The sequence below is a fragment of the Lactuca sativa genome, chromosome 9 (genome assembly GCF_002870075.4).
Source record: "Lactuca sativa cultivar Salinas chromosome 9, Lsat_Salinas_v11, whole genome shotgun sequence".
In the NCBI taxonomy this organism is placed as follows: Eukaryota; Viridiplantae; Streptophyta; class Magnoliopsida; order Asterales; family Asteraceae; genus Lactuca; species Lactuca sativa.
The window spans coordinates 205,376,629-205,391,437 of record NC_056631.2 but is presented as its reverse complement, the minus strand read 5'-3'; the positions used below and the strand labels follow the sequence as shown (position 1 = coordinate 205,391,437).

Genomic DNA, 14,809 nt, shown 5'->3' with positions numbered 1-14,809 from the left:
TTGGGTGATTTACTAAGGACTCAACCAATCAACTAACTTGAATTTGTTTCTCCCATTTTGTAGATGTCAAAGTTCGACAACTATGGTCTTCCCAAATCCCGTGGAACAAGCATTCCACATGAAGATGATATTCCACGATTCGATCGAGGAACAAGAAATCATGCTTCACTTCCTCCTCCTCCTCCAATTGTTCTCCCTAACCCACAAGATTGAAGAATTGAAAGGTTCAATGTCACTAAAGCCCTATTGGAAATGAAACATGAAGATGGTAAATCTGTGTGTGCCCACGTTCTAGGAATGAAATCATACATCGATAAGTTGATTATGTTGGGTGTGTCATTCCCCGATAAGTTGGCTGTGAACTGGGTTCTGCAGTCACTTCCTGAATCATATAATGAGTTCAAAAGAAAGTATTATATGATGGATCATGACGATAACCTCATTGACCTAACTTACATGCTCATTGCTGCTGAATCAGAAATGATTTGGCAAAGCAATGGAGTGTATTTGTTGGGAAAGTCAACCAACCATGCTTCCGAGGACGTTCTAGGAGAACCGACCTGCGTTTGCTGCCAAGAGAAAGGGCGTTGGATAGAAGTCTGCCCTAAGAGCCTGAAGATTCCAGAAGATGGGAGAGTCAAAGAGTATGGTTGTGCTTCAGGTAAAATCCACTATCTAACTCCATTAAGTTCCTATTCGTTGATTCTTAATACATGATGTGATAAGATTGCATTTGCATGTTTTGCAGGATCGGTGAAAAGAAAGGAAGCTTGAGGAAAGAGCAAGACGAGTCTAATCACAAAGAAATGGATCTCGATCGCATGGACTTGAAGATTAGATTTTGAGCTTAGATAGTTATGATAGAATTGTTAGGAATATTTGACTACATAGTTTTCAATGGATTTTGTATTGTAAGGACAAATGTTTTCCGCTGCTTTTATAAATAAAATAAATTTTGGTTTGACTTATTTATTTATTTGTTTATTTCCTTGCAATGAAATCGTTATGAAAATTGATGTTTGCATATTTCTACAGCGATGGATATGATTCTTATTTATGAAAATGTCGAGAATTTACCAAATAGGGAAAGTTTCTCATCGCCCAAGTTTCAATTGGACAGAAATTTGGAATCATGCAACTTGGTTGCACGATGAATGAGAAATTTCATATTTGGAAATTAGACTAATTCATTGACAAAGAGTCAAGTGAAGGACTAGGAGATCAAGTACACAAGTTGTGTGTTGATCAAGTCCACCATAAGAGTAACAAAGATATTCGTCACAATTTACTAAAGGTTTAGTAAATATGATTATACTTATAAGATTAAGTGTAGTCCTGAATTGATTGAAAAAGTTTAAATCAATAGCAAAACGAATAAGAAGAATCAAGTAGGCAGAAAGATAAAAGTTTCTCCATTCTAAGAAGAAGGAGAGCACCCTTTATGTTTTATGATAGGTCTTAATGATTAAGAACCATATCTCAATTGATCCTCTAAGTGAGTCTTAGTGCAATTGTATGCTAAGAAGAGGAATCAAGAATTGAAGAAATGGTTAAATCAAGAAGTCAATCATACTTCGTTCCAAAACAAGTCTTAGAGTTAAGATTGTGACATTGAGTGAAAAAGTATTAAGAAGGTTTATAACATTCATCAAATGTGGAAAGTTGTGATGTCTTGGATAAGACAAAGACCAACTAGGACCAATTTATGAAGTGTTTTGATAAAAACTAAACTAACTCTTAAATATTTGTTTGTCAAGAAATGTTTATTGACAAGAGAATCTTATATGTCAAGGAGTCAGTGGGAGTCTTAATGGTCTTGAAAAGTTTCAAAAAACAAATCAAAATAAACCTTATCATCAACACTAGCACACGAGTTTAGGTTTGCAACCTATCGTGTTGACTCTATTTTGTTTCTGAGCCACTCCAGTTGAGTTAATTATGCATGTGAGTTCCATGAGTTCTCATTTGAATGCATAAAAGGCAAGGACCTTGATCAATGAAAAGTACATTGATAGGAAAGGGTGAGCTGCTTGACTACTTGGAAGACATGGTGGGCAGTTGTGCTACCATAAGGCAAGAAATCAAGATTAAGAAAGTTCGGTCCATATGAGTTTGAATTTGTCGTTAACTTTGGTTTTAACAAATTCACATGGATAGGAACGTATACACCATTAAAATCTAAGTGTCATAAGATTCCCTCCTTCATGAAAATGACTGTGAGGAAATGCTTTCACTAAGATAGATTTTAAGAAGATAGTGATTGTGAAAATTGTATCCTCAAATTCGATTATGTTTACGGTATCCCTTTCCATGATTCGAATTATGAGGCTTGGCAATTAGTCTGAATTGTTTAGACACACATATGAGCTATCTAAAGGAAAGGTGTATGAGCTTAGATAAAGGATTATCAAAGCATTAAGTATTAGAAACATGAACTTAAGAAATTCAATAAGTATTGATTTTCTAGAAGTTAAGCTGGTTTCTGAATGCATGTCAAAGCTAGTGGGAGCATAAGCGTTATGTTTATAATAATCATCATGATAGTGGGAGCATAAATGTTATGATTGTATGATTATGGCAAGTATTGCTAGTTAGCAATATTAATTATAGAAAACAAGAGTTATACTTTGCAAAGTCGCAAGAGTTGTAAAGTTGTTTTGCTATAATTAAGGGAGAGAATATTATGCTTCATTTCAAATCTAAAGGCTTATGTTGTGGAATGTTAATAATTTAGTCAAGGAAACATAGTGTGTTCTCAAATTTCGATTATGATTACGGCATTCCTCTTCACAATTCGAATTTTGAGAACATAGCACATTAAAATATTGTGGCAAAAGATTGATAAAGTATCAAATATTTATGTAAGACATTATGCATCGTGTCCCATATGCTTCGGGTATAGGATTAATTGCAAATGCTGTAATATTAGACCATTCTAAAAATTTCCAAATGTCTAGCGCATTTAGAGGGAAAAAGAACAAGAATCGGTTTTGACTAAGATAATTAAACAACTATCAAAGGACAATCTAAAGTTCGCCGAGGATTGGTCGCTTGTGAGTATAGTATTGAATGGACCATATCGACATTATTATGAATAGATAAGATTCTATTAAAAATGAGTTGTCATATGGAAAATATGGAAACGTGTCCATATTGGGAATTGAATATTGAAAATCTATGTCTAGATTAGAAACTTTTATGCAAAAGGATGTTCAAAGGAATGTACTTTGAGTGAGAGACATCATATCTAAGGAATTGTATTGTAACAATTTCCGATAGAGGACTTTGTAATTTCATTGGCAATAGTCTTTGTGACTTTTGTGCTATGACATTACGAAAGGATCATTGCATAAAAAGTTAGAATCTAGCATATTCCATAAGTGGCAAGAATTTGATATTCTTTTCATTTATGAAAAAGGATTTGGAGTTGGGAAATGAGTATGATTGGAAATGTGTTCATTTGATCTATTTCACAAAGTAAAAACCATAGGTAAACATTGTGTGCATGCTCGGAGCATGGGACAAGTGTAATAATTCAAGTAAGAAGTTGATTACCCGAAACAACAAATAATGAGTAATCGATATGGTGATAAATAAAAGGTGTTTTATTTATGCTCAAAGGTTTGAGGCCATATGGGATTAGTATTATTCTTGTGTTTCACTTTGCATGTTTTGACTTCCTGAATAATTTAATTGGTTTAGAACAGTCAAATTATTCGAACGGGCCACAGTCGTTCATATGTTGGAAGTAGGTATGAATGAAGACTGTCGTGAATTGGTGTGTGGATTGTCTAAAAGGTATTAGACATAAGTAAATGTTTGTTGCGACGTTCACGAGTGCTTATGAATATGATTTGAGCATTGGATTAAACCCACGCTCACTTGGATCACTCCATTGATTGTATCACGAGTGATTGGTGAGACGATAACATCTTATATTCTTGAAACCGAGATGTGTGAGTTGTATCTTGCAAATAGGTTGCACATTGATAATATGTAAACGCACTAGTAACTTGGTGTTATAAAACATATTGTTGTGTGTAATTTGGTGAGTGAGTGCAAGCAAGCATTGTATCAAAGTTTATCCGTTCCTTTTATCCGAAGTAGGATAAAAGCGATATCTTTGGGCCCCTCGATGATTTAATGATGACAAACGTAAATGCTCGGCCGGGCTAGGGCTAATTTGATTTGTTCAATTAGTCAGTCGTCATAAATCGGAAGTCGAGAAATAGTACAAAGAGAATGATTAGAAATCATGTCTTATACGATATCTAGAATGGATGAATATATGATCCCTTATCTAAAGGACACGCGTATCTGATAGGATCAGAGTTGACAGCGGCTTTGGAAAGCTACGATTGCAGATCAGGATCTGAAGTTATACGCATAATAGTTATTAGACTTATCCAAGTGGGAGACTGTTGGATTAGTGTCTAAGTTCATAACTATTTTGGTATGTACTTGACCCGATGGTGCATGGTTCTTTTGGGTTGCCTTCACCAAAGCAACTTGATAGGATGAATTATGGAGAGAAAGGATTAAATATGATTTATTAATATATTATGAGAATAATATATTAAAGGAGAAATCATATTGTTTAATTAATATTAGTCAATAATTAATTGGTAATTAGTTTTGTGACTAAAAGAGATTAATTAAACTTAAGGGACTGGAATTGTAATTAAAAGATAATTGCAATTTGGGCTATGGATTGCCTTATATTAAGGAGTGGACGAATTCTATGGGAAAACCCATAAGAAATCGTCCAAGGCCTTAAGGAAAGGGGTACATGGGTTGCTTAGGGCTTAAGCATCCAAATTAGGGTTTCCTTGTTAGATAACCCTAATAGCCTCACTATATATAGAACCCTTAAGGCTCAAAAACATGGGGAACTTCTCTTCTAGGGTTAGTACACGTTTTGGGCAGCCTCCTTCCTCTCTCCTCTTCATCCTCTTGCTCTTGGTGTTTGTGAACCATTAGAGGAGTGACATTTGTGACTCTAAGCTTTCTAAAGTCAATACAAGAAGGATTTGGGATTGTTATTGCTACATAACAATCAAGGTATGATATAAACCCTAATTATATGTTATATTGATTATCATATGCTAGATCTAGGGTTTATAGTCTTGGATAACTTGCATGTACAATAGAGAAACCTAGATCCAAGCATTAGGGTTTGTATGAGCACATAGGATGTTCTTATGACCAAAACCCATCACGGTTTCTGTAGGTTTTTGCTTACAACATCCTACGTAGAGTAATATAATTCTATAGAGTAATATAATTTTCAGTTTGTATACATTTAATCTTTAATATTTTTTGTACACATTTGTCCTTATGATTGGTTTATTCAGGTTTTGCTCATGTCATCCTACGTAGAACAATCATTAATGAGGTGTTCACGTGGCTTGTCATTCACTTATATTAGTAACTTAATTCACGAATCAATCAAATAATATTAGTTACGTAGTTTTCTCCAAGTAGAAGATAGTAGGTCAACCCACCCCACCTAAATGACAATGAAGATGGTGTATGGCAAAACTTATGTGGAAGTGATGTGAGACAAAATGCTAAGGTGGTTGTGCACAAGTGTAGTATCTTTCATGCTAGCCTAATAATCGGTTATAATGATATTTTTTGAACATAGAAAACAAATTCACCGATAAATAATGTTAAAGAAAAGTAATTAACATGAAAATGAAATTAGGTTATGATATTGAGGACCCTATATCAACTTCAAAGTTCAAGCAATTAAATTAAGGTTTTACCCCAAGGTTTTGCTTCTTCACATTTATAATCCGAATTAAAATACAATTCCAACCATACGATATGGTACTGTTACTTTCATTTTACAAGTTATGATGTTTAACCTTAAAGAATGAGCAAAAAAGCTGATTGTCAGCACTGGCGTGCAATCTTCATCTAAATAACTACATTTCCCTCTTCTCGAACTCTGCAAAAATACCACCAAAACTTCATTCAATGAACAACTCAAAGGTAAAAGCTTTCATTTCCATTTCTTTTTAAGCTTTATATATATATAAAAAAAAATTAATCTTTAATTGATGTAAACACCCATTTAAAAGGGAAAGATTCTATCTTTTTTCCTACTTGAAAGATGGTTCTTGTGATCTTGTGTGTTTGGGGTGATCTTTACGAAATTGGACAAACACTAAAGCAGGTAGAGAAATTGGTTATCGGTGTAATATTGGATTTGTGTTCTTAATATTCGAAAACAACTTGTCTTTTATCAAGGGGTGTTTTCGTCTTTTCGTTAGGGGGTTGTCTTTCTTGCATCCTTTTGTTGTTCCCTGTGTTATCTGGTTTCATTTCTCGATGGGTCCATTTTCGTATCAGTTTTGTCATTTTTACCCTTTTTCACCGATATCCACACCTATTTACATGTGTTTCTGTGTGCGATTATATATACACATCTCTCTCTCTCTCTAAACACACTCAATACAAATTCATGCAACTAAAAAAAGGTAAAAAAAATGATGGGTTTTGTTTCTCGAGTCGCAATTTCAAGTGGGTTACATGCAAGATTTGGAATTTGATTCTGTTTACGAAGTTTCAAGATTTCAAATGGATTTTCTTGCTAACTAATTATGTTTTTCTCTTATTTTATGTTATCTTTTTGCAAGAAAAAAAAAATAACAGAGGAAAAGATGCTGTTTGTCTACAGTTTTGATCGTTATTTGATATCTGTTCTTTCCATTTTGCAGGTTTTCCCCATCTTCACTTGAAAACATTTTACTACTTTATTTCTTTAATCTCAAACCGAACCTTCAAGATTTTATTTTTATTTCATCATATTTTTAATTAATCAAAGAAAATAAAGAGGTTGAGTCAGATTTGTGCTTGTTGGGTGTCCTTGTTTCTCTCTCTACTGATATTTCTAGAGAGAGAAAGAATAATTTAGTGTGGAAGAGTGTGTGTTACTGTTGGGCATGTCTCCTACGCTGACCGGGTTGCCCGGACTCCGTGGGGTTTGCCGCTGAACTACGACACATTGTATCTCTCTCTCTTTCTTCTTCTTCTTCATCATCAACTTATTAACAACAATTTAAAAGGTATCACCATTTTCTTTTCTCTCTCTCTACATTTTCTCTCTCTAGATCTTTTATTTTTGACACAGTGTCAAAGATTCTTATATCAAGAAGTATATATTCAAATACCCATTTCTGAGATCTCATTTCTTTCTCTTTGAACAAAAGCCACAAAATATATTCATCAAAACAACTTACTCACAAGCTAGATGAACACAAGTGGATTATAGAAGGTGTTGAAGATGAAGTTCATGAAACTTGGATCAAAACCTGATTTGTTTCAGAAAGATGGCGATAATGTCTGGTAAATTTTCATTGCATTTCAGATGTATTTCATATTAATTGTTTGATAATTGATTCAAACTACAAAGTACAAATGGGCCCTTTTCTTTATGTTTATGTGATTGATTATGACTTATGAGTAACGAATTGAATACCTATGGTTTGTTAGGTATGTGACTTCGGAGTTGGAAACTGACGTCATCATCAACGTAGGAGATTCAAAGTTCTATCTACATAAGGTATGCTATGCTGATCTACAAAGATATTAATATTAAATGAAAACATATTTTAATGTACGAAAGTAATATCAACTTTTATCTAGAATTAATGAATCTATCTTTAGCTTAGAACATGAATCTGTAGCTACTAGCTATAGTCCTCTGGGCATCTTCAATACGATGCCGTTTTGTTGGGAACTGAAAACCCTAAGCATGATGTTATATTATATAGTTATATCATGTTATAACTTTTGAGTTTTATATATTCAGATTTTATTATACATGTAATTATACTTTATATGTAATATTTATTATTTATAAAGTTATATAATAATGTTAAATGCTATTAATTTATGATATATATTAAATTTTATTTTCATGTATCAAACTCATTAAAATTTAATGCTTTCTAACATTAAAAAAAAACAAAGCTTATCTTAATAAACCATATATTATAGGAAAAGGTCATAAGATGACTACCAATAACATTATTTGTTTTTTAGTGACTTAAAAAGCATATATAATGTTATTGGTGGCTATTCATGATATTTTCCCGTATTATAATACTTGTAATCTAATGATAAAACGCAACTAAGAAGATGTGAGATTTTATAATAATAAAAAAATTCAAATTTGTAAAAATCCAATAAACATAAGGGCTTTTTTTAATCTATTTTAGTCAGAAAAAAAATATTATTATTTTTTATGCTAAAAATAGTATATAACGGTTTCAATTGTTTTGCACAAAAAATCACACTAATTTTGGTGCTGGAAATTGGGTAATTAGTTGGTGATGGTTTTACATTTAATATCATATAACAATCTTGTATCAACGTATTAATTTTTTGGTACAAGAAATTGGTACTTGTGTTTGGTTTTTAAGAGCTTTTAGAAGATTTTAACTTTTAACTTTAAAAAAATTTAAAATTAAAGAAAAGAACTTTGTTTGGGATTAGAAACTTAAATCTTCTATTTTAAAACAAAAATATCATAATCCAAAAGTTATTTCAAGCAAGTTTTAAGAGATTCAGCTTTTTGCTTCAATGCTTCAGTTTTAAGTTTTATGTCCTTTTATGTAATTTTACATTTTTCAAAAATTTACAACTACATGAATATTTTCGCAACAGAATCAAAATCCATTGCTATCAAGAAAAAGATTACAAAATCACATTTTTTTGTACATTCCATAACATTGATTTCCATTTTCATTTTCAGTTCCCCCTTTTATCAAAAAGTGGTCGCTTACAAAAACTAATCAGAGGCACAACCGAAGGTGAAGGGGGGGAAATCGACATTAATGAAATTCCAGGGGGGCCCACTGCATTTGAAATATGCGCCAAATTCTGTTATGGTATGACGGTTACCTTAAACGCGTACAATGTTATCTCCACATATTGTGCAGCCGATTACCTCGAAATGCACGAAACAATTGAAAAAGGAAACCTCGTATACAAACTAAGTGTTTTCCTCAACACAAGTATCTTTAGAAGTTGGAAAGATTCAATCATAGTACTTCAAACCACTAAAAACATGACATCATTGTCAGAAGAACCAAAACTAGTCAACCTTTGCATCAACTCCATAGCCTCCAAGGCTTCGGTTGATCTGTCAAAGGTTGACTGGTCGTATACTTATAACCGTAAGAAGCTTCCGGAAGAAAACGCGAACGAATTCGGGGTTAGAACGCGAATGGTTCCGAAAGATTGGTGGGTTGAGGATTTGGCTGAGTTGGAAATCGGTTTATATAAACGGGTTCTTGTGAGTATAAAAAATAAGGGTTTGATATGTAATGAAGTGATTGGTGAAGGGTTAAAAGCGTTTGCTTTAAGAAGATTACCGGGTTTTAATCATGGTGTTGTACATGAAAATGATGTTATAAAAGCTCGGTCTGTTATTGAGATTATTTCTTGGTTATTGCCATCCGAAAAAGGGAGTGTTTCGTGTGGTTTTTTGGTAAAATTGTTGAAAATGGCGATTGTGGTTGATTCGGGTGAAATGGCGAAAAGGGAATTGGTCAAACGGATTGGTCAACAACTAGAGGAGGCGAGTGTTGAAGATCTTTTGATTAAAATGAAAGAAGGCGAATCTGAAAGTATGATTTATGATGTGAATATAGTTCAAGAAATAGTTAAAGAGTTTATTGTTCAAGATCATAATGGTGAATTTGAAGATGAAGGTCAAGAAATGGGAGGGATTTTATCGGAAGCTTCAAAGTTGATGGTGGTTAAATTGGTTGACTCTTATTTGACTGAAATATCAAAAGATCCGAATTTGCCTTTAGGGATGTTTGTTGATCTTGCAGAGATGGTGAATGGTTTCTCTAGACCTTCTCACGATGGGTTGTATCGCGCCATTGATATGTATCTCAAGGTAAAAAAATTGATCCCTCTTCTTTCAATTTGTAATCTATGCATTAGAATTTGTACAATTTGTTCTAGGATATATTTTACTTGCACAAAAGTCTTAGCACCTCAATGTTGGAATTCTAATTCCAATGTGGAATAGGCCTCAGCCACCTAGTTGTATACTTGATTTACATCTTAGTGTTGGAGATTTAATTCCACTATGAATTAGGGCTCCTCTTGGCCAGTGGGTCCTTACATAAGGGCCCATTGGCTATAAAAGGAACTTAATCCGTTAGAAATTTTAATTCTAATGTGGATTAAGCTCTTTTTAGGCATTGTTATGCCAGAAGTATACTTAGATTTACGTCTCACATGATGCTACTGAGTACTAATAGTGTTACTAATAGTGTCATGTTATGCAGACACATCAAGGGATCACTAAGAGTGAAAGAAAGAGAATATGCAAATTAATGGATTGCAAGAAACTTTCGGTAGATGCATGTATGCACGCGGTTCAAAACGAGCGGCTTCCGTTACGTGTCACAGTTCAAGTCCTTTTCTTCGAGCAAGCTCGAGCCGCCACCTCATCAGGCAGCAGCACTCCGGATCTTCCTAAATCAATAAAAGCTCTCAATGTTTCCTCCCATGGAAGACCTGCAACAAATCAAGAAGATGATTGGGATGGTGTTGCAACAGCTGAAGAACTCAAGGCGTTGAAGGAGGAACTTGCAGCCTTAAGAATGAGCCACCATGGCCATAAGAATACTGTATCGGATAAAGCTTCGGTTCCTAGAGTCAAAGGGCTGCTTTCAACTAAGAAATTACTCTCAAAGATTTGGTCAAGTAAAGGTGGAATTAAGGAGAATAGTGGGTCTGATTCATCTGAGAGTCTTGGTTCTGCTAATCCTGATGATTCTAAGTCAACCCCTTCAAGAAAAGGGAGATATTTAGTGTCTTAAGATGGATTTGGCATTTTATCAAACACATGGTGGGCATCTTTTATACTTTTGAGCAACAAGAACTTCAAGCATGTATGTAGTATTAAATACAGGAAAATCAAAATGTAGTAGTCTTTTGGGCTTTGGGGGGGTTTATTATCAAATTATGTAATCAATTTAGACAAATGGGGTTAAAAACCCTCGTGACCATATTCTATCTTAGGAGGATTAAGCATTTCATCAAACACTTAGCGGACATCTTTACATTTGTGAGCAAAAAGAAAGATACAAAGCATGTAATAGTCTTTTGGTGTATTATCAAATTATGTAATCAATTTAGACGAATTGGATAAGAACCTAGAAATTGATGAATTCGACTGAAATCAAAATTCTCTTAGATAAGTAGTCTGTGTTTCATTAATGGTGGTAACTTCAAAAATGGTACCATTAAATTGCAGCAAAGCACAACCCAAAAAGCACTAAAGGCTCTTAATGCTCAATGTTCAAAGTTTACCATATTACATGAGAGAATTAAATAAGTGAAATTACATATCCCTATATATATACATTAGAGTGTAAAAAAAAACTACATTAGTTAGAAACAAACTACATTTTCTTTCACTTGCAAATCTCAAGAAAATACACATCAAATTCCCCAAACAAAAAAAGAAAAAAAGAAAACCCGAAAGCCACAAGCCAAAAAGTCATCTACTTTACTTTATTACCTTCGGAAACTCCATTCTTCACTTGATGTAATGTTAGCAATTTCTTGAATTAAAAGATCAATTCTACAAATGTGATTTCTTCACACACTTTGTTTGTAACATATGCGTTCTCAAACTACAATCTTTCACCTGTTGGATTCGTTAACAAAATTATTAGTATTATTATAAAAGAAAAAGAGGGTTAAATTTTATAATTGTACTTTGAAAAAGATTATAAGTTTGATTTTCCATAATTGCATAATTGGGAGAGTTATCAAAGGAGATTGTTTTAAGAAGAAAAAAAAGTGGAAATACAATAATGCAATAAAAAGTACAATGCTAAAATAAGTATATTTATAAGTATACTGTCTTAATAATAAAAAAAAAATAGAACAATGCTATAATTGATAGAGTTATAGAAGTATATTTTCTTAAAAAGAAAAAAGAGAAGATACAATAATGTAATAAGAAGAGTAACTACATTACAATTTTAGTCCTTAAGTATAAGCTGTTTTTTGCTATTTTTTGTTACAAAAAATTCTCTTGCAAATTTGGTCATTATTTTCAAGTTTCCTCAGCTTAGCTCTTAAAACTTTTACAAAAGACCATTTTGCCCTTGGACCAAAATAAACGAAAAGAACAACTTTGGTCCATGTGGTATGCTGATTTTTTCAATTTTAATCTCTAGGCTGTTAAATTAGACAAGATATGAACCACAATAACTACAAAACGTCAAAATAAGGACCAGAAATGTAATTTACCTTGAGGGCTGCTAACATCGACAATAAGCCTTTGCAAATCCTAAGCAAAGCTTGCTCTTTTGCACACACATTTGCAAGCTCAGTGACCATTGAATTCGCTTCCTCCACCTAACAATTTTCAAATACCTTTTTTAGAAATCTTTTATTTTTTAAAATGACATAAAAGCCCTTATATTTTGAACCTATTTATAGATTTAATCACCTTCACACAAAGCGAGCATATCGACAAACACAATGTCTGCATCACTTCAAGTGCTGAACTTATAACATCTTTCATGCTCTGAAGATCAGCCTGAAAAAAATCAACACCAATGTCAAACTTTGAATTGAGAAGGGTAAAATGGTAAAATCACGTACTATTGCTCCACCAACAGGGAGGCGAAGAGTGCTGGCCTTTAAAGCTTCAATTGCTCCAAGTAATGCTATCGAATGATCTTTATCTAAAGAAGCCCAATCTTCCAAAAAAGCTATCTATGTTTACAAATAACAAGACTTTTAAGGTTTTTCGTTTTATCAAATAAACCATATTATTTATTAAATAAAAATAAATAAAAAACTTACTTGTTCCTTGAGAATGGAGGCTAACTTAAGTTTTTGCTTCAGTAACTGCAATCTATGTCTTTTTTTGGTGACTGAATCGCGTAAATCAGAGATTGTAATCCATGCATTCCATAGATTTTTCTGAACACAAAGCAAAGATTCAAATATTTGCTTTGAATCATAACATTTAACATAAACAAAAATTTAAATACAAAGATTTAATCATACCTCTGATCCACATCTTTGTTTTAATAATGTATCTTCATTCCTAGCATTAACAAATCGCCATTGTAACTGTCGATTATAAAAAAGCCTCAACAAATGTGCATCCACAATTCGATTTTCACCAACTTTCCCTCTTCTAACATCAACTGCAAAACTTAGAACAGAAGGGGTTTCACCAAATCCACTACTAACAATCCCAGAAACCGAATTCCTTCTTGGACTAATCATACCCCTACATGGCGATGATGACACTGATGATGTCATCAACTTACTAGGTGATGAAGGTCTCATTCTATTTGGTGAAGAAGCCATTGTTCTTGGTGATAATAATGGCCCATCGTTTGAAAATTTCTTTGCTAATTTTGATGGGGTCACTAGTTTTGATCCTGGACTAGTTCCACTACTTGAATCTTGTAATCTTCTCATTCGACTACTTGTTTCTTGCCAAAATTTAGCGGACATAACTACCCCTCTGGTTCCATTCCGGTTTGTTTCTTGGATTCCAGATGTGCTACCAGATGAGACGCTATCGGTATCGGAGGAATTCCCATTTGGGTTTTGTTGAATTGGGTTTGAAAGTATGGAATTACCTAAATCCAGTGATAATCTCCCACCATGAACACCATCGACTGATGCCCTTCTGGAATCCATGTTCATGGATTGATGTAAAGCTCTGATTACATTCCCAGATCCGATTATGTTACTCTTTTCAACCCCACAATCTAAACTCAAACTTTTTGATAAAACGGTTTGATTTGATTGACGAGTTCTCGCCGGCCACCGGTGTTGATCTCCGGGTTTTGTATTCTCGGCGTGATCTCCGACTCTTAAAGGGGTACCGGTTCTTTTTCTTTCAGGGGTACCCTTTCGGAAAGTAGTTGAGTTAGGGGAAGTGGGGGTTGCTTTAGTTTTGCTAATCGGTAATGAAAACGCTTCGCCTTGAAAGGAAACGGATAAACTTCGTGTGGATGTTACTAAAAGTTTAGTGGCCGCCGACACCTCGCCGGCACCGCCGGCATTGTTGGATTTCAAGTTAAGATCCGGTCGAGTGGATCGCCTCCGGTCGGCGGAAACAGACCGTTTTGCTGCCGGAGTAGTCGAATTTCTCGAAACGAGAGGAGATGGGAAGCGTCGTGAAGGCGTGGGTGTCGGTAACGATGAGGAATTCGAAGAAGTTGAAGGGGAAGGAGAAGGGGAAGGGGATAAGTACCTTGAAGAAACTTGTCTCGATTTAGGTCTTGTTGGTTTATTAGGGCCGATGATTCCATTATCTTTCTCGGAAGGTAACAACGGTGGTCTTGATTGGTTTGTTGTTTCAGAAATCGCAGCCACCATCATCACAAAATGAAAAACCCAAATGGAAAATCTTCAAAACTCACCTCACATTGTCGATTTACACCAAACAAAAGATCACCAAACTCCCATTTATCCTCAAGAAATCCAAACCCCTGCAAAGACAAAGATCAACAACTACCATAAACTCATGAAATCCGCGAATGGTTCTTTGAAATTTCCAACAATGGCGATGGTTCTGCAACAACAGACACACAGTAGTATTGATAGTACAGTGATGGAATTGAAGATTCAGAGGGAAGGCAGAAGCTTTTTGGCTGTGTTACAGTGAGGGAGAGAGAAGAGGGAGTGGTGGTGAGATTTGGAAAAAAAAAAGTGGGGATAGAAAGAAGAACAGTTGTTATGGTGAGTGGGGTGGGGGAAGGGGGTGTTTTGGTATCTGTGAATCTTGGAG

At 34.2% G+C, this 14,809-nt stretch overlaps 2 protein-coding genes across 5 annotated transcripts; one reads left to right on the top strand and one right to left on the bottom strand.

The window, feature by feature from the left end:
• The first annotated feature begins 5,885 nt into the window (after window positions 1–5,885).
• LOC111920559 (BTB/POZ domain-containing protein NPY2) lies at window positions 5,886–11,077 on the top strand. Of its 4 annotated transcripts, none has more exons than XM_023916145.3 (6): window positions 5,886–5,997; window positions 6,726–7,073; window positions 7,218–7,353; window positions 7,501–7,570; window positions 8,765–9,919; window positions 10,302–11,077. In XM_023916145.3, exons 3-6 carry the CDS (start codon window positions 7,292–7,294, stop codon window positions 10,851–10,853), a joined length of 1,839 nt encoding a protein of 612 aa, XP_023771913.1. In that variant the 5' UTR covers window positions 5,886–5,997; window positions 6,726–7,073; window positions 7,218–7,291; the 3' UTR covers window positions 10,854–11,077. The 4 variants fall into 4 exon arrangements, with proteins under 4 accessions (XP_023771913.1, XP_023771912.1, XP_023771914.1 ...); XM_023916144.3 differs by lacking the exon at window positions 5,886–5,997 and adding an exon at window positions 6,072–6,181; XM_023916146.3 differs by lacking the exon at window positions 5,886–5,997 and adding an exon at window positions 6,330–6,485 and having other exon boundaries at window positions 10,317–11,077.
• Window positions 11,078–11,307: 230 nt separating this feature from the next.
• On the bottom strand, window positions 11,308–14,809 carry LOC111920561 (QWRF motif-containing protein 2). Its single transcript, XM_023916147.3, has 6 exons — window positions 13,066–14,809; window positions 12,859–12,978; window positions 12,655–12,768; window positions 12,500–12,589; window positions 12,298–12,405; window positions 11,308–11,686 (listed from the first exon to the last, which is right to left on the bottom strand). The coding sequence occupies exons 1-6, from the start codon at window positions 14,398–14,400 to the stop codon at window positions 11,621–11,623; spliced, it is 1,833 nt and encodes a 610-aa protein (XP_023771915.1). The 5' UTR covers window positions 14,401–14,809; the 3' UTR covers window positions 11,308–11,620.